Source organism: Phalacrocorax carbo, chromosome 15 (assembly GCF_963921805.1).
Source record: "Phalacrocorax carbo chromosome 15, bPhaCar2.1, whole genome shotgun sequence".
NCBI lineage: Eukaryota > Metazoa > Chordata > Aves > Suliformes > Phalacrocoracidae > Phalacrocorax > Phalacrocorax carbo.
Window position 1 is genome coordinate 4,692,460 of NC_087527.1, and position 23,587 is coordinate 4,716,046.

Below are 23,587 nucleotides of genomic sequence, written 5' to 3' on the forward strand. Positions count from 1 at the left end.
ATCCCTGTTGCTACAGTAGCAGCTGCATCCCTCCGTCTCCCAAACAGCACCCACCCTGTGCACGGGGTTCCCTGAGCAGTGCCTGGCACCCTGCGGGGAGCAGGGAACCTCCCTCCCCTCTCACCATGGAAGCAGAGGGGCTGCGGGGCTCTGTGTAACAGTGCTCTTCTGTGTGGAGGTTACAGGGCCAGGGCTCAGCCCCTCTGAGCATCTCCCCGTGCTGGGAGAGGCCAGTCACAGTTTCTCCAGTCCACCAGCTCAGTGCTGCCCTCGATCCCACTGTCCCTGTGACAGGAGCCAGCCCTCGCACGCAGCAGCCATCCCCGCTGTGAAGAGCACCAGGCATGGGGCAATGCCTGGCCCCGTTTGCTCTCACCTCGCCTACCTCCTCAGCACTCTGGCCTTGAAACCAGCGGAGCTGTTGGCTGACATTTGCTTGGGAGACCAGAGGTTAACTTGCTGCAGAGTCAGCAGGCAGATGCTGATCAAAATCACACTCTGATCTCAGTGCCCTCAACACTCCCCCCACCGGGGAGATTTTCCTCTCAAAGAGCTGGTGTTATCGCTGTGCACAGCTGACTGCAGAGGGTGCTGCCGGCCGAGCCAGTGTCCCTCTTCAGCCACCCTTCTGCCATCCTACTTCCAGCCTGGTGCTCTCAGGCTTCTTGCTTTGTACAGCCAGCTCAGCACCTCCTGCCCTCCCCTGTCTTCCCCCTTTCAAAAGTCAGTTTGGTGAGGGCTTACAATAATCCCACTACACCTGTCTCCTCAGCAGAGTCCTTACCGTAGGGACTCACAGGCTTCTCTGTTTAGGTAGGGTGGAGGTGGAGGCGGAGGCAACGGTGGTTTGATCAGGAAGGACTCCCCAGCTCCAGCACTCCAGTGTGGGGAGCCCCAAGGGGTACATCATGCCTCTGGAATGGGAGAGGACCGTTCACCCCGGCACAGACTGGTGAGGTCTGTGTCTTCAGCCAGAGATGGAGGGAAGGCGGAGCTGTGTCAGCACGATGCTCATCACTTGAAACAGGCAATGCTTGGAGCAGAGCAGGGTAGTACTGGCTGCCCACACCTTCCCAGGGGGAGCAGCTGAAGCCAGAGCCGTAGGGCAGGTGCCATCCAGGATTGGATGAATTACCAAAGCAGCCCAGGGCACCAGCACTGACGTATAACCCATGTTTCCTCTCCCTGCAGTTCTGAACTCGGCACGGAGAAGCAAGCAGACAGGAGCTGGGCAGAGATCTGGATGCTCTCCTCACCTAAGCAGCTCCAAGGAGAGAATGAGCTGATACTTCCCAGGTTCAGCACATCATACCAAGTGCTCATGGAAGCCCTCAGGCAATGTTAAAAGGGGCAGGCGACTCTTGCCTGTAGCCCCATGCAGGCAAGACCTAGTACGGCCAGTGTGATGGGCAGGTGGGAGCGGTTTGGTTGAGCCTCATCACAGGGCAGTACTGCCCATGTTTGGCTTAGCAGGCACCTCCCTTGCCTGCCCACGTGCTCACGCTTGGACCACAAATATAATATTAACAGTGTGCGTTCACTGAATGCTAAATCACAGGCGCTTGCACTGACCTGGAACAAGTTTGTAAACCCCTGAGATGAATGTGCAGTTGAAAGGAAATAGCAGCTCCTGCACACCTCTCCTGAGACCAGCACTGCAGCTTCACTGGGCTTGTTTTATGTGCATCCTGCATCATTATTATCCTCCACAGCTGCAAGAAGTTGGTAGGAAACATAGCCCAAGAAGCGAAGTGCCAGCTGCTGCCTGCTGTCTGCATGGGTGCCCAGCAGCAGCAGATGCTGCTGCTCCTTTGAGATGAGTCCTGCAGCAGAGGAGGTGCAGATTCCTGCCTGAAGCCATGAAGGAGGCAAAAGGGTCAAAGCTTCTTGTTCTGCACACGGCAGCACATGGCCTGTTCCCCAGTGTCTGCCTCCTCCAGGCAGGGGACAGGGCTGGGTGTCACACCTTCTCCTGGAGACAGGTAGAGAGGCAGCCAGCGGGACCTTGCCCAGGAGCAGATGCTGGCCAGGCGGGAGTGGGTAGTGCTGGAGCTGTGCAGGCAGATGAGCACCCCTCCTGAAGGACAACCTTGTGACAGGTAGGATGGAAAGGCTGGAAAGCACCGGGATCCCTGTGGAACCAACACTCTCGTGTATGGTGAGAAGGCGCAGGGCAGTCAGCAAACCCCAGGATACAGATCTGTGGTCTTTGCTGACTGCAAGCTAGTAGGATCAGCTCCTCCCACCCTGGCTCTGGAGAGCAGTGGGCAAAGCATGCAGCCGCAGGGCTGGCTCCTGCTGTCCCCACTGCCCTCCAGCAGTCCCCTCTGGCCAATGGCTATGAAACTGCCACTCCTCACAATTTGCTTTTTGTTTAAATTCCCTGCAGAGGATGGACAGAGGCCTCTCCAGGTCAGCCAGTTCTGCTGTGCTGCTGTGCCTGGTCAAGCAGCTTCACCACCTCATCCCAGCGGTGCCCTTGGTGTGATGAGTCTCATGTCCTGTGCGCAAGCAAGGACTGTTCTGGGCCCGTCTGCCTGCAGGCCACCACAGAAACAGGAACTATTATCCCCAAAGTGGTGCTTGGGAAATCCTGTCATGTTTTAGCTAACCTAGATTCAACCCTAAATTAGCTGGTGAGGGAACCAGGGGATGCAGGTCATAGCCTATCCTGCATGTAGCATGAGTGATGATGTGTTTCCTCTCCCTCTGCCAGGAAATAAACACTGAGAAAAGGGCCTGACATTGTTATTTTTAATGATGTTCCCAAAGCTCTCCTTGAGCCTGTCCAAAAGGCTCTGGGGGCCAGGGGAAGTTCAGACTCCTTCCCACTTGCTCACAATATGGATGAGGAACACGTCATCCCAATGATGGCAAGACATGGGAATGAGTGAACACAAGCCGGAGCTGCAGCCGGGCTGTGGTCAGGGATCACTTGGCCCCACGGATTCCCCCGGGGCTTGGTGTGGTGTTCCACGTGCCCAGCAGAGCATGATGCAAGGCTTGGCACAGCAACCAGCACAAGTGGGTCCCATGAGGGTCTCCTGAGGAGGCAGCTCCTCATGCAGAGCTCTGTGCCGGGGTGGTGGCAGCCTGCGAGGTGCTCACATGCCTCCAGACACAGCCTGCTCCAGCTCAGCCACAGACCTGAGGGCACTGCAGGGGCTTGTGGTTTCAGAGCTCCTGGTGGGCAGAGGAGCAGGGGAAGATGGTTTCCATTGCATCGGCGAATCAGTTTCTTCCCACCCTCTAGCTGCACTGTGGCTGCAGCCAGAGCAAGGACAGCGGCAGGAGGGGACTGTCCCTACAGTGACAACAGGTTTGAGTACTGTAGCCTGCAGCAAGGCATCGTTTGTGCTTCTGCTCTTTCACAGGAGGTCTTCAATGCTCAGCTCTTTAGTCACAAGGCCTTTGTGTCTGAACACAGCCGGACTCAAACAGCGGGGGACAGCGTGCCTGGGCTGCACCTGCACCCAGGGTCTCTTGGCTCTCCCCTCCCCACCCGGATATGCCCCACACTGCTCCCCTGCCCACAGGGTTCTTGGGCACCTCTGGCTCAGGGCAATGATGTAGTCTGGTGGGTTTGGATGTTGCAAATTGTTTCAGGATGGATCTGAGGTTTTTCTACATCCTGGATGAGGTAGGATTGACGCAGGTTTGGTGACGTTTCATGCAGCTCCTAAATTGACCCAGTTTCCTTCCTGGCAGAAAAGCTGCTGCTTGCCCAGTGAAGCTGCAGGACGGGTTAGGCTGCTCCGGGCACTTGTCATCACCCCCATCCCCGCCTGCAAGACAGGGATGTCTCTCATTACCCAAATCCAGGAGGGAGCAGCAGTGGTCAACATGTCTTCCCTACTTTAGAGGAGGTTTGGATGCAACACACTGCTCCACCCTTTCTATCCTCTTTTCCTGTACATCCCAAGGATCCTTCTGTCCCTTCAGACAGGGTGTGTGCACAGGGGACAGTCACTAGGCCATTGATCCCATCTCCAGGTCACGGCTGTAAGGAAGCCCAAGTCTGCATTTGTTGGAGAGCAGTGGCCCATTTCAGATGAAGAAATCGAGATGCTTCTCAACTTTGGAAAGACAAAGACATTCTTTTCAAGATGGATTTAATTGCCAAAATATCTGCAGGGCAAGTGGCAGCCTTTCATGGGGGTCAGGGTTCACCCCTGAAGTCCTTGTGAGAAAAAGCAGCAACTCTTCTTGGCACAAGGGCTGCTTCTCTGTGCTGTGATGACTGTTGTAAGGGAAATATCCAACTAACAGCACATTGCCTTTGTAAACTTATGGCCCCGCTGTGCTTAAATCCCATGCCTCCCAATCACCCTGCAGCCAGGAAATCACGGACCTGCTGAATCTGGATCCAGCATCATCACAAGATCACATCTGCCAGACTAGAGCATGAGAAGGTGTTTCTGGGCAGCTCTGTGCTTTTGCTGGAGGCTGAGGGACAACCTGTCCCAGCCTTGCAGTTAGAGCCATACCTTCTACCCACAGCAGGCTGGATGTGTCCCAGCTTAGGGTTTGTGCTGGTGGCTGCAGCATTTTGACCCAAACCCAGGCTTACCATCACACTGAATCCTGGTGTTGACTTTGACTTGGTCCTTTGGATGAGTTGCTGAGGGCAGGAGGTGGCCCATGTGCAAGGCTCTGCTCCCCCAGCCAGGTAATGAGCCAGATATGTCAGCCTGATAGCCCAGAGCTGACAGAAGCGTGCTTCCCACCTCGCTCTCTGCAGCTCTGCCCTTGTCCTGCATCTCTGCCAGACCCACGGTCCTGCTCTGTACGTGGAGGCAGCAGACCTGGACAAGCCTGGCCCCCCCATGGGTGTCCTCATCTGCCCTCACCAGTGCTAGGCCTTAAAAGTCCAGCCCTGGTAGTCCCACCGCATCTCCCATCACCAGACCCTAGTTTGCCTTGTGTAGGGAAATAATTAATTAATAACTGCTGACCTACTGGACCAGTGGGCACAGTCCCCAGTGCTGCAGATTTATTCACGGGCTTGGACACGCTATGTACAGAAATAAAGGGGACTGCTCACGTGAGGAAAGGTTGCGCGGCGTCAGGCTGGCTGAGACCCAGGACAAGGCTGCCCATGGGTGCCACAGGCACCATGCAACTCCTTCGTGCTTGCTCCTGCACCCAAGGACAGAGCTGGCATCACCAGGAGCCTGGGCTGTCGTTGGGAATTTTGCCAAGTTTCACCCTGTAAACCGAAGCCTGCTGCTCCCCGAACGCATCTTTCTTGCTGACCACGCAGCAGGGCAAAGGCAGGGCTCGTGCTCAGCTTTCAAGGGCCAACATGTTCTTTGCAGATGTCGCTAATTCACAGGTAACCAGCTAATTGGGCATGTGTGGCATCAGCATTGTAATCAGCTGGAGTGGATTAGCATGCGAACACGCTGCATCCCCGGCGGCTGTTTCAGCATGGCATGCCTGCCCCCCCCCCGTGACCTCGCCTCACCGGGACCGCAGGGCAAAGGCTCCATCTCACACCCGGTGCACGCTACCGACTCCTTTATCCTCCCGATGCCCCCGCCGGTCCGCCACGCAGCTGGCCAGCCCTTCCCCGTGCTCAGTGGCACAGCCAGCCCCCTCAGGGCTCCTGGGCACCGACGGTCCCCTTACTTTATTTTTGCTCTTTTACGACTGACCAGGGCCCGGGAGACGTGATCTCAGGGGCATAATGTTTATTTTCCTGCTTGTTTTTTAGGAGTCTCAGGGACGCATTTTCAGGGGGCACGGAGAGAATGCTGCTGTGAGCACGCACCACTCGGGATGCCTCTTCCCTACGATACAGCTGTCAGAAAAACAGGAGCCTCCCCTCTCCACAGACGAGGATTCCTTCCCGTCCGGTGCCCGTTCCTCGCCGCATTCCCATCCCAACCCGCAGAGCCTGCCGCCAAGATGGCGACCCACACCCCCTCACTGCCTCTCGCCGCCGTGAAACTTCTCATTGGGCAGCGGCGCCGCCCATCAAGCGAACGGCGACGCTGAGGGGTGGGCGCCGCACGGGGCGGGGCAGGCGCCAATCGCCATAGGCTGTCGGGAGAGGCCTCGCCCCCTCCGCTTAGGTTGCCTAGCAACCGTAAGACTCTGGCGGAGGCCGGGGGTGGTGGCGACCGCGACCGGGCCCGGGCCCGGGCCCGGGCCCTTCCTCCGACACCGACCTCTGAGATACCCCCGCGGCCCCCCCCTAGGCTGCCGGACCCCGGGCCTCTCCTCAGACGCCGCCCCCCCCCCCCCGAACGCCTGACCCTTACGCGGCGGTCCTTCCCTCCCGACCTGGAATCCCCCTTTCCCTCCCCGGCCCCTGCCTCTCCCACAGCCGGGAGATCCCTGGGTTCCCCTGGTATCCCAGACCCACCCCGAGGGGAGGGGACCCTTTATCCCCGTCAGCCTCCCGCACACAGCCTCCCGCTGCCCCCTCCTCTCGCCCTTCTCCCCGCCAGCCCAGCCCCTCCGGGCACCAAGATCCCCTCTCCCACCTCATCCCTCTGACAGCGGCGGGCCCAGGGGGATGCAGGTGCATGTTTCACTCCGGGAACCCTGCCCTTCCCTCCCATGTGGCCCCACGGACCAGGAAGCCCCTCTCCACACACCCCTAAGGACTGCAGAGTTGCAGTCCCTGCTTTCCACCTCAGCTGCTACTTAGGACTTAGTGGCTTTCTTGCCACTGCCCTTCAAATCCGTGAGTCCATGACTCCCCGTTCCTGCGGGCATTCAACAGCCTCTCTGGGTTAGAGACCAATTCTAATGCATGACCCCATGTCCTGACCATGTGCCTAGACTCAGGGAGAGCTCCGGTGTAACCTGAAACTCCCACATTTTCCCAAATTAAATCGTTTCTCTAATGCTGTCACCACATTTTTCTTTTAGAGAGAAAATCCGAGAAAGAATACATGACAACATCAGCAGAGGTGTTCTCTGACTGAGTCTCGCCCTGAACTGGAGAGGTCATATCCTTTCTAGACCTCAAAATACTTAACTCACAAGTGTTTAACTGAAGCCATGGCAACAGGGGATCCAGCTGTGCTCCAAGTCCCACCTCAGGATGGGAAGCAAAGAAGCAAGCCCCTGGAGAAGGGCCCGGCAACTCCAGAGAAGGCAACAATCACATTAGATGCCATGAAGATGTCAGATCCACGTCGGTTAAAACCTGATAGCATTGAGACAGAAAGAATCATAACTGTTTTGGATGAGACAATGGCCAAGCTGGAGCTGAGCAGTTTGATCCCACATATTATCGACTCTCTGGACAGGTTTGCTGATGTGCTGGGACCTGAGATCACAAACAGCCTGATCGAGCACCAAAAGCTTTCAAATGAAATGGAGCACCTACTTGCCAGCTCAGAAGAAGAGGACACCATGAGAGCTGAGGAACAACGGGGCTGTCTCTGCTTGCTAGAGCAACGTCTGAAATGTTCTGTTAGAAATGTCCTGAGGCTCTTGAGGGCCAACCCTTCGCTTTGCCAGGCTCTGAAGTACGAAGCCTGGGTAAGAGAGTCACCAGCTGAAGCATTTATCAAAGCCTTTGGGGAGTTCAGGAACTTCATGCTTGAGAGACTCCTGACTAGTCCTGTGGAAGAGGAAGGAAAGATTCAGCTCATGGAAGCCATCTCCCTCCAGATTAAGAAAAACACTGAAGCAATCACAACTTTACAGGCAGAACTGGCAGCAGCAATCCGGACTCAAGAGGAGGAGGTATGATATTGTGGGAATATGTTTTCCAACAAAGTGTTACTGAAGCAAAACTTTGGTAAGCTAAAAACCACTCCCTTTCTTGCAGTTCCTAAAGAGGAAGTTCCAGAGATTATTTCTAAAGCAGATCCTAAATTTAAAGCCACTATTTTAATTGTAAAATATAATGAAAAATGCTTATTGCATGCTTGATTTTTTTTTAAACTTGAATTTGGTATGTTTTGAACTTGTTCGCACTGGCCCAGTTGAATGACACAAGTCACTGAGTTTAAAAAGGAGCTACAGAACAGACACAAATTGCTGCGGTAGTATTTTGGCAGGGCTACTGAGTCAGCTGCCAGCATAAGGCTTCATTCACTGCTGATGAAATGATGAAAAGTCATTCCAGGCAGAGATTGCTCTGATTAAAATCCATTTTTAATATCTGCTCTGGCTTCACTTTTGCTTAAACCTAACATTGCTATGACTTCCAACTCTGTAATACTAGCTGCCCTAGAGTGTGATTAATATGAGATTATACAAATTCTTCATTTTTTCAGTGAAGGCAACTGAGGTACAGATAAATGAATAGGCATTTCCCAGGCTCGCTCTGTGAGTCTGTGGGCTGTGCCAGCATCCAAGCCCCTGAACTCCTGACAAACAATCCTTTGTTTTATATGTATGCTTTTCTTTCTCCTTCCTGCAAAAGGGGATGGAGGGGAAGGTTTTGTCATGTGCTTGCTGCACTGAATGGTGCTAACGGAGGCAAGGGCCTGCTTTCCCTATTCCCTCTGCTCCTTGGAGATCTGTGAATTGAGACACTTGAGATTTTTATGTGCAATTTGGCAGCTTGTCCATGAATAAATCTGTTCACTGGTCTCCGCTGAGGATTTCTCTTGCAGGCAGCACACTGAGCTGCATCCCCCAGACAGTCACTCTGAGCCTCATCCAAAGCTCGAGGGAGCCACGGGGCTCGCTCCATTGGCTCTGATTTTGGCTTTTCCTCAGATGGCAGCGCCAGTGGGTCTCAGGATTATTTGTTAATTCTCTACCCTTATTAACAGGTTCCCAGGGGAGTGGTGGGGGAAGGTTTCCAAAGCACCCTGTGTAAATCTAACACTGTTCCCACAGCCAGCAGTGGCAGGTTCCTGTTGCTACCAGATCAGCAGGGTGTGTTCTTAGATCTATTCCACCTTTGCAAGGGTGCCTTACTTCTGCCCACCTTCTGCCTCTGCTGCATTTCTCAACAGTATTTCTTTCTCTTGTTTTCTGGGTCTAGATTCACAAGAAGGATAATGTAATCAAAGACCTCAAAAACACCATGCAAGATCTGACCAAAGACTTCAAGGCTGGCATCCAGCAGATCAAGCAGGAAGGAGAAAAACAGCAGAAAGAGAAGCTGCAAGCCTCGCAGGCCAGGTGTGCCAGGCTACAGCAGGATGTTCAGCAGCTAGGAGTACAACTCAGTGCACTTGTACTGGAGCATCGAGCATCAGAGCTGGCTCTCAGAAAGGTAAACAGGAGGAGAGCTCTAGAACAGGAGATTTAAAAGCTTTTGAAGTGCTGTCAGGTCCGACTGCTGGCTGCAAGTAATTACATGGCTCCTGCTAGGTCCTGGCAGGATGCACATGCTGTTTGTCAGAGTATACCGGCTCTGTCCTCATGCTCTGCTGATTCCAGTGGGAAGCAACCCTGCAGCCACAGCAGGGAAGTAGCCTGCTCACAGGTCCTCCCCTGGCCTGGTGACTTAGTTCTGAAAAGACCTTTATACAGCATTGTGACACTGCATGCTAGAGAGTTTGTGGTCTAGTCAGAGTGCAGAGCAGCAAGGCCACAGCCAAATAGGCAAGGCGTATGTTAAGAAACAAGGGATTTGCTGTAGGGTAAGCAGAGCAAACAGAATATTGGCTTTATAGAAAGCCATCTGTTAGAGTTGATTGTAGTATTCAAGGTTGAGCGCAGCTGATCTGGGGAGCTAAGCAGTTCCTACTCTGACATGTTGCTGAAGACACAAGCCAAGGAGTCAGGTTGAGTTGAATGAGGGGGAAATGTGATTTATTACAGGAGGAAGCAGAAGCAGTAGGCAGGCTCAGGCCTCTGCATCAGCAGCTCTGCCCTGAGCAGAGCATGTTGATGACACAGGGCACAGAGAATTTAGAATTGGAAAAAGAGCACTTTCCCCCTCATTTTGCTCCCACTTGTATTTAGTCCAGACAAGCACTGCTCTCCCACGGGCAGGACAGCACACACAGGTAATGGGGTGTCTTTCACTCTTGTATTGGATGTTGTAGAGCAAAGTGACAAAGCATCAAGTGCAAGTTAGAGTTGCAGTACAAAATCTACCTGTTTATACCTCCTTTAATGGAGTTGGCCTTATCAGGCAGTTTCATTCTGAGGCTGCAGGTCACTGTAGTATTTGTTGAGTTGCTCATCTCATTCTAATGCTCAGGCAGGCAGATTCACTGACCACAGAAGTCTCCCTTCCCCCTCCTTAGCACGTGCCCTAGACCTGGGCGACCCAAGCCTATACTTGTAGTCTAAATAGCTGAGGGCTGACCTCATGATGGCCTGGAAGCCCTTGGGGCATCCTGGGTCAGTGTCATACAGGAAGTCATGTGGCACTTGTGATGGGATCTAGCTGACCTTTCTCTTGATGATTCCACGGAGGACACATACAGCAGCTTGGGGTAAACTGCCTGTACCTGGTTATACTGCAGTATAGCCACTGTTAAACTGTTTTACAGCTAGAAATATCTTTTCACTTTAAAAGGCTCCATCTTTTGAGTACTTTCTGTCCTGCTTCCATTTTAGCAGTTCTCTATTTCTTCAATTTTAAGGTGGTTGCCTCAGTTTATCGGTGACTTGCTGCATTCCATCAGACAAGTTCATTTCCTACTGCAAAACACACCTTTCAGATATGTTTCAATCCTCAGCCCTCGCCCAGCTCCATGCTGTAAACCAAATAAGGCCCTTTTGGCCTCAGGGAATGTCCCATGAGAATCACCAAACCAGGGCAAACAAAATATATATCAGCTGAAGGAAGCCTGCCACAAGGAGGAGGTATTATACTCAAATACAATGATGCTGGGGCTCAAAGCTACGCTGTTTTCTAACTCAGGCTACTTTTTACCAGGCTTCAGGTGCCTGCAAGGAACCTACCTTGTTTTGTGTTTCAGAGGAAGTGCAGAGTGGAGATGGAAATTGTGAACTGGATCCAGAAATATGATGCGGACATGGGAGAAAAACAGGTATCCTCTTTAAAGGGCTTTGCTCTCCCATGAGGTAATATGTTCAGGTTGATTCCTGTCCAGATGGACAGGTTGCTCTTACACAGGAGGCCATGGAAGTGAGGGGCATTTTTCCATCCAGAAGTACAGGCTTTAGAAGGAAGGGTACCTCTGTCCTGCCTATGTGTTCAGGAGTTCTCTGCTACTTAGAAAAAGCTACGTCCCACAGTATTTGGGGGCAAATGGGTTCCCACATTGTCAGACACATCCACCCAATGCCAGGGAACAGGATTTTCACTTTTGCCTCAATCCTCAATCCTGTTGGCCCTATCTAGTGTCCAAATCATGCTCTGGTTTCTGCTGGCTCCCTTGAGAGATGTCTCTGAAGTGCTAAGAAACCAAACAGCCTGCATACCACTGCTTTGGCACCCAACTTAACCACAACAGGCTGAGAATCACGTTAGCATCCCCCAACCTCCCCTCTGAGAAGGCCCTACTTGCTTTCCTATTCCTGTCCTATTAACGGATGAATAAAAAGCTGCTGGATTACTAACAAAGCAAGTCATAGGGAGGGGCCTAGAAGCTGGCTGCTAATTGTAAGAAATGATCCCCCCCCTTGTCAAGTGTTTAACAATGCAATTATTTTGGTTTCCTGTCTGCTGAGTGGCTGGAGCATGGCAGGTTTGGGGCTGAACTTGCTAAGACAGACACAGATCCACACTGCTGATTCCCCTAATCTTCAACCTCTGCATGGCTTCCTCAAAGGCATTAGGAAAGGCATAAACTGCTGCTGAGCTTGGAAGTGCAGTAACACGTTAAAACTACCTGTCCGTGGCCTTTTCTAGGCTGTCATGTTCTGGCTCTTCTCGTGCACTCAGCAGTGTACAGCCTATTAGCTGGGCTTCAGTGCCACTCACCTAAAAGGGCTTCTTAGCAAAGCTGTTAGCTCAGGCTCAGCCTTACCCAAACTGCAGCAGTATGTCATTTTGCTGAGAGCACATGCAGGAGGGCCTCTGACTTGCGTGTGTGTTACCTGGTCAGAGGTCCCAGCTGAGGGTGGATGCTGTTATCAACACAGGGGGAATTATGGCAGTATTTTTCAGAGGAGCATGAAGATACTAGGACTTGGCATCTTGTGAAATTCCCTGAGTACTGGGCACATGCCTCCTTTTGAGTGCCTTTGGAAAGGCTCAGCTCCCAGTCATGGTTCTGCCTGATTTCAGGATGGGTTTAAGAACCCTTACCTGGGGATGCACAGCTCCTCCTAGGGGGGACCTGCTGGGTGCCATCAAAATTGCTGTACCTGGTATCTGCTGTCTTGCTAGGCTGAGTGTGAAGAGGTTCATGCTGCCTATGCTGAGGAGAAGGCCCAGCTGTCCCTGCTGATGGAGAAACACGCCGTGCTTCTCCAGGAGTATTCCCAGATTGAGGAGGAGCGCAGGATATGTCAGAATAAAGAGGAGCAGGCTTTGAAGGAATTGAACACTATGACCCTTGCTGCCACCCGCATCCAGGCTTTCTGGAGAGGCTACTTGGTCCGGTGCTTCTTCAAGTCAAAAAGGAAGAAGAAGAGCAAGAGCAAGAAGACCAAGAAATAAAGCACAAAATCTATTCTCTCTCCTCCTGGCAAAGATGCTGACTCTGCTGGGACTGAGCTCTTCCAGATAAAGGCATTAGATTTGAGAGAGCATCTGCACTAAGGCAAATGCCCCAGGACTGGGGCTACCTCTCATAGTTGGAGCGTATCGAAGCAGTGGCGTGAAGACATGTCTCATCATTTTAGGTTTGCCTTTGCTACCTCTGCAAGGAGGAGGTTGTCTTTGGCTGAAGGAACTGGGCCAGGAGTGCAGGTTCCTGCCTTGTCTCTCTGGTTTGAGTCTCCTTGCTTGTGGGTCAGGGCCCCATTATTTTCTTACTGAAGGTGGCAATAAAATAATTCCTGGGGGCAGGGTAAGGCCCTCCATCTGACAGGGATTCTCCTTGTGTGGATTTGAGAGGCCGTGCCCCTTTCTACAGGAGGAAGCTGCAGCACCATTGCTTATCAGTGATAGAAGGGACACAAGACCTGACTGGGCATCTCCCCTGGCAGTTTGCATTTTTTGGCAGGGGCCATCTGAAGGGTGGGGTGTGGCACAGGCCAGCTCCTGTCCTGCTCCCTATACTATAAGTCTCTCCCTAAGACAAGCAGCAAACTGCCCTGTTTAATATAGATCCCTGTTTTGACAGCACATTCTCCTCTGTATTCTACAGTGTCTAATGCCCCCAGAGCACACTGTGCCCTTTCCCTCCCACAGGGGCATGAGTAAAGTGTTTTTATTTCCTCCCTTGACCTCCCTTTTCCAGTAGCCATGTAGCAACTTCATACCATGGAGCTCTTTACTCCTCTGCCTGCTAGGACTCAAACTGACCACGGATACAGTCATGCACAGTGTGCTATGTCATATTTGTTTCGTTTTCTTGGGAAACTAGGCTGGGCTCACGTATTCTTTGCATTTAACAAGTCTGGGAGCAAACAGCATTTAGGATCCAGACTCCCAGGGACACAACTTCACTCCCAACTTCACTGGTCCTTCTCTGCAGCCTCTCTTCCCAGGAGAGGGTGGTGAGGTTGGCTGCAAAGCCCAAATAGCCACCAGGCCCACCAGTGCTCATCTACCTCTCTACCTCTGTTCATAAATGGGTACCTATAGCAAAAGGGGTGAGATGCTTTTCACCACTGAATGTAAACTAAGTTGGAGAGGGGGCCATTTTGCTAAGGACAAAAGAATCACTGCAGATGTTCAAGGGCTGTGCTTGCCATGAGTGGGAGATCCCACAGCAGCGCCCCAAGTACTGAACACAAGGACCTGACAGATTTGCCCTTGACTCTTTATTTGCTTGAAAGTCACAGGATCAGTGTGATGTGTCTGTAGCACACTCAATACATATTGCAGGGCTTTTGCCATCCTGTGTCTAATCCCGTGCAGGGCCCAATCCCAGGTGCATGCTGGAATCACTGAGGAATCACAAGGATGTGAGATGCAGGATCAGGTGAGGCCCTTCTCTCCTCCAACATGGCCAGAGGAGGTGTCTTTCCTTGTTTGCAGCCACAAGAGATGCCACAATCCATGGAGACTTTCAGACGTTGTTATGTGCATAGTGTAGGGTGTATTTACATGAAGAGGGATGTTTCACCTCTAGGGAGGCTTCAGTTTACAAACACCCACATCCCTCGAGTTCCTGGCAAAAGAAGGTGTGGACATGCTTTTAGATTAGAGGACATCGGGGTGTTGCAAGAGCCATTGGACACTGATTTTGATGCCTCCCTGTATCAGAGTTTGTCGAAAACCTCCAGATGTTGCCCCCAGATGTCAAAGCCTATCTGGAGAGGCGTTCAGCTGGGTGACAGACTGAGAACGCTTTCTGATGGGCACATGCCAGCCTTCAGAGTCCAAAGTACTCTCAGACTGTTTTCAGATGTAGGACTTGCCCTTATGAGCTGCCTCAGTGTCTGCTAGTGCCAGAGGTGCTGGTGCTTGTGACTGAAGAACTCCCAGGAGTTTCTCTTTAGAATGGGAGGAAATGCTCAACTAGCTTCAAGGGGGCTGAAGAAAGTCTCTTCAGGGAAGTGGATGGAGTTGGCTTACATCTTTCTTTCCAAGCCCAGATCCTCAGGCTTGGAGCAAAGCACATTCTACCAGCTCAGCCTCAAACTGGCCACTCGCTGCTTGTTTATGAGACCTTTATCTGCTGCTTGCTGCCAGTCTGTTGTAACCCCTTACCTGCTGTGGGTCCCCTGTGGCCTTGTCCCACCCTGCCTGCTCCCCCTTCCAGCACAGCAGCACAGCTTCCCTGCCCTGTGGTGGGTCCATGGCCCTGCTGTCACACAAGACAGAGATGGCTGGTCCTAGGATCATGTTCTGCAGTCCACAAGGTCCCTGTGAGACCCTGGTGAGGCTGGCAGGAGCTCCTGGTTCGGGCTGCCTGTGCTGGCAGGGCTGCCACGCGAGGGCAGGCAGAGGTGCACGTGCAGGTGATGGGCAAGCAGTAATGCGATCAGCGGGGATCAGAGCAGATTAGAGTGATCAGAGAAAGGCGATCCCCCGGGGCTGGGAGGGAAGGGGGGACGCCTGGCAGGGCAGCATCTGCCATGGATCCCTGCAGTGCTTTGCCAGGCTGACTGTGAAGAGGGATTCCCCTCAGATGTGACCCAACTCATAAAACCCAGGGCCATGGGCTGGTGGGGGGGAAGCAGGTGCAGGAGACAGGGCTTTTCCTCCCGGCTGGGCAAGAGTCGCCAAGAAGGATTTTTGTGTGAGCTGTGACAGTGCCTTCCTCTGGCCCAGCACTGCTGCCCCTCATGCCGGCCCCTCTGCCCCACATGGGCTCAGGTAGTGATCTCATCGCCTTCCCATGTTTGCTTACTGGTTTGTATTCCTCCCCAGGTCTTCCTCTTCCAAAAACAGTGTTAAGAGTGGTTTTTTTCAGTGTTTTTAGGGAGGGGTGTTGGAGGCACGGCACCACTGTGGCAGGCTGTAGGGCTCCTCAGGCTGCATCTCTGGGGTCCAGCCTGTGGCTGGGCCACATAGAATCATGGAATCATTAAGGTTGGAAAAGTCCTCTATGATCATTAAGTCCAACCATCAACCCACACCCCCAGGCCTCCTAAACCATGTCCCCAAGTGCCGTGTCTACATGTTTTTTGAACACCTCCAGGGATGGTGACTCCACCACCTCTGGGCAGCCTGGTCCAATGCTTAACCACTCTTTTAGTAAATACATTTTTTCTAGTAAAACATAAAACCCCCTCGGTCCCTGGAGCCTCCCTCGATGCTCCGCTAGGGCACTGATAGCTCAGTTGCCCTCGCAGCCCCGCTGTGAAGGAGGGGTCAGGGCAGCGAAGCCAGGATCGGGGCCATTCGGGTCTGCGAAATGGCGGCGGGGGCCAAAATGGCGGGGGGGGGGAGGAGGAGGAGGAGGGGGGCGCGAGGCTCTTCCCGCCCCGCCGACAGAGGGCGCCCGCTCCGTGCCGCCGCCTCACGTGCCCCTCTCCCCCCTCCCTCGCGTCACGTGAGCGCGGCGCCGCCCCCGCCCGGTGCCCGCGGAGCGGAGCGGGGCGGCGGGAGCCGAGCCCTCGGTCGGGCCGGGCCGCGCCGCGCCGCGTCCCGGGGTCTATGGGGAAGGCGGCCGCGCTCTGTGGCGGCGGCAGCAACGGCAGCAGCAGCACCCGCGGGCTGGTCTCTCTCCTCAGCGCCGTCCCCTGCTTGGCCTGCCAGGAGCTGCCGGCCATGAGCGCAGAGCCGGGGGGCCGGGGCGGTGGGGGACCGGCGGGGGGAGGCCCGCCCGCCGCCCCGGGCTCGGACACCTACAAGGGCTGGCTGTTCAAGTGGACCAACTACCTGAAGGGCTACCAGCGCCGCTGGTTCGTGCTCAGCAACGGGCTCCTCAGCTACTACAGGTACCGGGGTGGGGAAGGGGCCGGTACCGGTGGCCGCTCGGCCCGGGGCGGCTGCGGGGCGCGGTGTCCTCCGGCGGGCTGGTCCTGCCAGCCCCGGGCAGGTGCCTCCGTTGGCGGGGGACGAGCCGCGGCCGCCCGGCGGGGTCTGCGCTGCTTTTGCAGGACGAAAATCTTTTAGGGTTACTGAGTTTGCTTGTTTTTTTTTTTAATTTTTATTTATTCTCCCTCTTTTAAAGCAAAACTGGGGTTTTGATGGTCAGTGCTGTAGCGAGGAGCCGGCGGGGTCTGGTGCGGGGCCGGGTGCGGGGATGAGCTGCCCACCTCATCTCCCGTCCCTCCGCTTCCTGCTGCGGCAGCTCCAGGTGCTGCAAGTACTCTGAAAGCCAAGATCATAAATCTTCTAACAAAAAGCTCCCCCTCTACTTGTCTAAAATTGATAAGTAATTTGGTTTTACAACCGGCTTCTGCTGCTCTTATTTTTTTTCCCCTTTTGTTGCGCAGGAGACCGGAGGCTGAAAATACCTCCGAGAGCCGCGCGTGTACAGGCGAGCGCTGCGGCGGCCGTGTCCGTGGGGAGGGGATGGCCTGGGATGTGCCTGCGGAGGCAGCCGAGGCAGGAGGCTGTGCTCCTGGGGAAGGAAGGAAGTTATAGCACTTAGCGGTGACTCAAAAGTCTTGCCTGGATTTCTTTCCTGTATAACATGATGGTTTTTACACAGGTGTGCCGTAGGTTCAGTGAGAAGGGTATTTGGGCACGGGGACTGGAGTCTGTGAGGTTTGATCCAAAGTGGCATCATCTTAGTAGGTTCTTTTGTGGTTTTTATATTGGTTGAGTGGTAAAAACAGGAACATACGGGTGTTGTAGGATTTTGGTGTTTTTATCCTTTAGGAAGGATTTCTTCTTGTCACTTGTCTAAGTGCTCTATCACCTCCAGTATTGTGGAGTATATGTTGGCTCTATTTCAGAACATGGAAACGATCCTGGGTGTTAAAGGTGGTTAGAGCTTTATAAAATAATATGTCTTTAATGTACTAAACCCTGTGAGTGAGGACTTCTCTGTAAAGGCTATGCAAAAGCTGTTTTTCCTCCTGACACAAAGTTTGTCTTCTGGTTTCTCCTCTGCTCCAGCTGATGACATGGAGCCTGAGGCAGATCCCTGAGCTTCAGCTCTCTGTGCCAGGTGTTAGTATAAACTCCTCAAGCTCTAAAGAGAGGTCTGGGTCCTGGGGTCGGACCACACAGGTAGTGAGTGGGTCAGAAGTTCAATGGTGTGTCTGTCTGCTTGGAGTTGTTTTTACATCCCCCAAAATCCCAAAACTCAAGCCAAACAAAAACGCTCTGTAACAAACACCCCCATGAGAATGTAGTTAACTCTCAGCAATTCACCTGAGTTACTTGTAAACCTTTCTGGTATTCTTATGCTATTTAACTCCAGCCCTGAACCAGCAGACCTATGTCGCTTGAAAAGGTGGTTGATGTTTAACGCTCCACTTGTAGCCATGTCAGAATATTTTTTTCTGTAATGGTGCCAAGTCTGTCATGAGCCAACGAGTGGTTTTCTTCAACAATTATTTTAGGTCAGAACAACTGGGTTTATTTTAAGACAGTTTGATCTGTTTTAGCTGAAACAGCAAACAAAAACACCCAAGGAAATTATTCTGAGCAGCATGTGAAGGGGTTGAAACTCCATTACTTCGTGGAGCTTTCAGCCAGTGCAGACCTGCAGCAGCTGCTTGGGAAAAGCGATGCTGAAGGTTTTTGTGCCTTCTTTTCATCGTTGGGCTCTGAGAACTGAGTTCATTTGGTTGTGAGTCAAGAGTGCAAAAATATAGTACAGAACACACGGTAAAGTTTTTCTTAAATGGGAAAAAGCCTCCATGATACTTTTCAGAACCAGTGCTCTTAAATAGCAGCTGTGCCAACCCATCAAGTGTCGGCTCAAATTGCTGATCGCAGAGTGCTCCTGTGAGACAAGCTGGGGTAAACTGGCATTTTTATTTTAATGCGATTTCTAGGTAACTGACAGGAGCAAGAAGCTCCAGGTATCAAGCTGTGAGTTTTCATTGACCCCTTCTCTGTAAGCAGACTGCTGGGCAACATGTGGACTGCTCCTTGTTTCACTTTTATGCAAAGAATTTAAGAAATAACTTCTGTAAAGGTCTCTTGCTATTCTGTGAGCCATGTGTCTCACTTTCTGCTGGGTCTTTGTTCTCATCCTGGCTCTGAAGGTATGTGCCAGGATTTTCTTTTTCTGCCCTTGCTGCTAAAGGCTTTGTGGGTTAAATCATGCCCTTGCGGGTGAATTGCTTGGCTCTCCTTGTCTCTGTGGCTTTTGACGCCTTTGGAGCTTGAGTTTGGAAGGTGGTTGTCCTGATACACAATCTAGATGATTTAGCTGTTGACTATTCAGGACTAGCTTGATAGAAACTTCATTTTGCTTGTGTGCTAAAAGCCACCTTAATTGGAAAAACTGCACTGTGATGCCCAAGTGGCCTCCTTGTATGTATTGATTTAGTTCCAGACTGAAGCTTTCTTTCATTTGAATTTCCTGTTGCACACTGTTTAGCTTACTTTATAAAAAACAGCCTGTCATGTTGCTGGGTGGTGATTCCATGTAGGTTTTCAGGTTTTTTGTTTGTAGAGTTGAGCTCTTAAAATCTTGTAGGCCCTTTTGGGAGCTCCCGTTGCAATGGTGCGTGGGTGGGCGCAGTGCCATCCAGCGGGAGCTGCTTAGTGGGGTTTTCTCGGGCAGCCAGGTGCAATGCCTGTTTTCTACCTGGTTGGTTTCACAGGGACAGTTGGCTGAATTAAAGCTTCTAATCAGAGTATTCTTCCCAAATGGAGTATTTAAAGCCCCCTGTATTTTTGTGAAGTCTACGAAGACATAGAGTCTTACCGCCAGCAAAGCTTCCCTGCAGTATGTGTGCTTTTGCTTTGCATTCCCTACTTTGAACCTGTGGAAAATGATAACAGCTGAGTAGATCTTGAAGATTTCCTCTGTGGTACCCTCCTCTGGAGTGCGGTGTGTGGATTTAGGAACTTCCAGGAGTCACACAGCAAGATAGTTGGACCATTTTATTTGCCCTTGGTTCTCCCTCTTAGTTTATTTTTTTTGACTAAGTTTGCTGTCTGACTTTGAAATATACAGCACAAAGGTTATGCCTGTGTTGGAAGGCAGTTTAAACACAGCAAAACTAGTCTACTTGACTTGCTAATGATCAAAATTCTTTCCAAACTGCTCTGGCAGGCTGCCACTTATAGATTTATCATTATCTATAATTAGTGTGTCTGTACAGGAGAATCTAATCACCTTGACCAGGTAAGTGTTTTCAAGGAGATTAGAGAGGATCTTAGGGTAAGTATTAATTCACCAAAGATTGGCATTGGCTCTTGTGATCAATGCTCTAGATGAGTGTTGTCTTCTCCAAGCAGCTTTCTCATATTTTGAAGAGCTTGAGTATCATGGTGTCTCCTCTGTGGGTTTGGTCCATAGCCCATTATCCGTGGGTAAGGTGCCTTGAGCAGTACTTTCTGTGGACACAGGGCATAGTAGCTAAAGCAGTGCCAAATGGAGGAGGAAAAAACATTTCATGCTCTGTGCGATTTGGTCATTGCTGTGACGTGAAAGCCTTCTCGCCAGAAAGCAGCCTTTGCCCCCCTTGCCTCATCTGTTCCTAGAGGAATGGTGGGTGCCTGGGGCAGTTGAGCTGCCTTGTCTTTGTTATCCTGCTAAGCTGGAGGGCATGGGCAGCCCATTCCCTGGAAAAGCTGTGTTTCCTAAAGCAGGATTCTTCACTAGCTTTGTTTATCCAGCAGTTAACTCTTGGTTAGCATTGTAAGGTCTTCAGTACAACCCAGTGGGGTTTTTTTTCCTGCTTCTTGTACTGACACTCCAGCTGAAAGCTGAGGTGGTAAGTTCAGACAGGAGCTTGAAAACTGCTGCTGCTATCAGAGTTGTCGAGGAATTGAGGGCTTCCAGAAGAGACCTCTGGGAGCCTCTGGTGTGACCCCACAACTCAATGTGGGGCCACCCAATGAGATTGGTCAGGGCCTTGAGCTGGAGAGGTTTGAATGTCTCTGAGGTATGTGATTACGCAGCCCCTCTGAGCCCCTCTTCCAGTGTTGGATGACCCTTGGAGGAGAAATGTTTCCTTACATTTAGTTTGTACATAATAAAATGAGGAGAGAGATACACTCTCCTAGAACGATTTTTATCACAGTTTGTCCTTCTGCAGACATAGAAGTAGCTGAATGCCCTTGACTATTTGCCATCCTTGGGGTGTTGGAGCACACAGGTTTCAAGGACAGCCCTGTAGCTGTGTGGTGACTTTGAGCTACTTGTTTTTAAACAGTGTTTTAATAATTTGTGTTCCTAGTCATCTTGTTTTCGCATCATACTTGCTTTATCCATATGGTGCTTTGCTGTTGATCATTGTTCATCATTTGCCCATTTTTGAGGAAGCTCCTCTTCCGTGCTTTGCAGCTGGGGACGCAGTACTTGCCTGGCTCCATCGAGGCACGTCAGAGCAGCACTCGAGTGCTGCCGTGATGCGAGATGAGTGATGCTCTTTGCTGGGCCGCCTGTGGCAGGCTTGATTGCTCTGCTCCAGGTTTAGTGCTGCAGTGGAGGGGTCAGGCTCACTTGACTCCACACAGCAACTGCTGCTGACACTGCAGGACAGCATGAGACAGGTCTTGATCCTTACAGGTGTTTTCATCATAGCCTGATTATTAGCGCTGTATCAGGATTTTTGTGTCTGTTCCTTTGGTTGTAGTATTCTTCCCAGTTCTGTTTGCTGGTGGCAAACCACCAACAAGAGCTATGAACTATCCTGATACCTTTATTTTGACCCATATAATCTTAAACCAAGTATACTGGCCCAAATGCTTCATTCAGTGAAATTGTAGCAGAAGTAACTGGTTTGTCTTGTGCAGAACTACATTTTGAGAAGGGCAATGCGTTCTGGTTTTGTGTGATATGACTGCAGCCTGTATTGCTGCTCAAGGTCAACTGCATGGTGAACTTCCAGGTAGTCTCACTCACACTGCAGTTGTAGTTCCTGGAGCTGTTTGCAGGTACAGAGCATATTTATGGGCTCAGCTGCTCAGGTTCTTATGGGAGAGAAAGACGCCTGTCACCCATTTCTGGTCTCAATTGTTCCAGCTTTTCTTGCTGGAGAACACATAGGTGTCCTTACGCTTCTGCCTTCCTCTGTTGTCCCCTGCAAGAGCATGGGAAGGTTGCCGCTCCAGTCCTGCGCTTCTCCCACACATTGCTGGTAGCTGCTGCTCAGCTCTGCCTTTTGCAGCTGAGGGCTTGCGTGGGCTGGCTGCTGCTTCGTGACAGCAGTGGCTTTGCTCTCCGATAAATTGTTGTCAGACTTCAGGTTGGTCTGTCGTTGCCTGCTGCTGGGCATGCTTGAGGAGCGATACGGCTGTCTCTTCTGGCCCAGGTGCACAGAGGTGACTGGCATCACCTGCCTTTTGGCTGTAGCTGCTATGCCTGTCTTTTTCCAGGGTAATATGTATTCAGTTCTGACTTCTTTTGCTCCAGTTACAGGTTTAAATTTGTGCTTGCATGGTCTGTCATCCTCTCCCCACAGTGAGTCAGTGGTGAAGGAGTTGATCTTCCTTATCAGAATTAATGTGAGAAACCTGCTGTTGTTTTTTTTTCTTTGCAGTATCCCTTTTAACCTACCTGTGTTCCTCCCAAAGAGCAGTTTTCAGTCAATGCAAAGTGCAGTGTTTAGAGCGCTATAACTTGCTTCTGACTGATTTGGACTTTCAAATCAATCTGTAGGTTGATTTTTATGTTGCAGCAAGTCAGACTGTTGAGTTTCTTTTCTATATTGTTTGGTGCTTACGTATAAATTGCATTGTAGCTAGGTAACTTATTTGGGTAATTTTTGGTAACAAGTATGCAGTAATATCAGAGCCCTTCGCTTCTTGTAGGTCTCTTCAGATCTAATGCTGATAGCCAACAATTCAGGTCGTCACCCTGGAAATGTGAATTGTCCCAGCCTGCTATCTGGAGGGCAGGCAGCTCGCTGTGCTGCAGAATCCTGGAGATTTGTCCCCTAAATAGGGTAGTGCTTCAAAACTCGAGCTAGCTGGAGGTGTTAAATTTCCCTTCAGGTCTTCATTATGCTGTTCAATTATTTTAATTGTTCCTATGGCACTTTGGCAAGGATCTTTCCACATTTTATATCAGCCTTTGGTTTCGATCAAAAAGCTTGTTTAATAATTAATTACTTAATATTTCTCTGTCTGACAACTGCAGGCTGGGCAGAGAGAGTTAAAGCTGGAGGACAGCAAAGCTGGATGCGCTTGTTGCTGTTGGGTCAGTGATTGCTGACTCACACAGGCATGTGCGTGAGGATGCCAGGGCTGAGCCTTCAGGCTACATATAAATCAACCTCAGAATTAAAGATGCAAATTGAAAGCTTGGTACTAAGGGCCGGTGGCATCATTCAATTGGCAGTGGCAGCCCTGGGATAAATGCAGAGCGAATCTATGCCTTGGTCCCATTGCGGGTGCTTACATGATTCACATCACCTTTGCAAGCATGGGCTCCTGGGAGTACTTGGTTGAAATGTGGCTTGTCACTCTGCATCATCCCGGCCCCCTGCTGTCACCAGGTGATGTTGCTCATAACTATATGACATTGCTGACCTTCTGGGTTTGTTGCTGCTTGCAAGTTATGTTGTGCAGTTCACAGTGCTTACACGGCAGCAATGAAATTTTTGCCATGTAAGCAGTATTGACTGGCTTGCGTGTGTGTTAGAGTTGCGTGTTTGCCCTGCATCCAGCAGTCCTTCCTTTCACGCTAATTTGGGCTGAACTATATTTCTTTCAGGTTTTTTGGATCTTTTATCTAACTCTTCAAGGGTATTTCTGCTTTGACATCACGACTGGATAGATATATGCCCTACGGTGACTTGGGGAGGTCTTTCATTCCCTAAAAATAGTGTTAAATTGTCTTAATTCTCCAAATCTTTGTATATGAAGAACACTGTCTGGGCACATGCAGCAGTTTAAAGCAGATTCTGCAATGCATGGGAAGATAAGTATGGTGTGGTGGGAGTCTGTGCCTTTCTCTTTTCCTTCTTTAACACAAAGCAGAGATTCTTAATATGTTATTAATAGCTGGAGTGGGTTTCTGCTAAGCACTTTAAGGAACAGAGCAAGAAAATGTTGTCCTTAACACCTATTGCCAAGCGTTACTGCTATATGCATAAG

At 51.2% G+C, this 23,587-nt stretch overlaps 3 protein-coding genes across 4 annotated transcripts in view; all 3 read left to right on the forward strand.

The window, feature by feature from the left end:
- SLC35E4 (solute carrier family 35 member E4) overlaps window positions 1–23,587 on the forward strand; it is a 221,380-nt gene that overhangs the window by 23,655 nt on the left and 174,138 nt on the right. The gene's annotated exons all lie outside the window — the stretch shown is intronic.
- Window positions 6,228–12,974, forward strand: IQCD (IQ motif containing D). Its single transcript, XM_064466447.1, has 5 exons — window positions 6,228–6,742; window positions 6,883–7,707; window positions 8,963–9,196; window positions 10,860–10,931; window positions 12,236–12,974. Exons 2-5 carry the CDS (start codon window positions 7,015–7,017, stop codon window positions 12,506–12,508), a joined length of 1,272 nt encoding a protein of 423 aa, XP_064322517.1. The 5' UTR covers window positions 6,228–6,742; window positions 6,883–7,014; the 3' UTR covers window positions 12,509–12,974.
- The window catches only part of OSBP2 (oxysterol binding protein 2), a 129,852-nt gene continuing 122,214 nt past the window's right edge, over window positions 15,950–23,587 (forward strand). The window contains exon 1 of one of the 2 annotated variants that reach the window (XM_064465834.1): window positions 15,950–16,347. In XM_064465834.1, the coding sequence (XP_064321904.1) occupies window positions 16,064–16,347 (284 nt within the window). In that variant the 5' untranslated portion in view covers window positions 15,950–16,063. The remainder of the gene's footprint in view (window positions 16,348–23,587) is intronic. The other variant, XM_064465833.1, reaches the window with a different exon arrangement.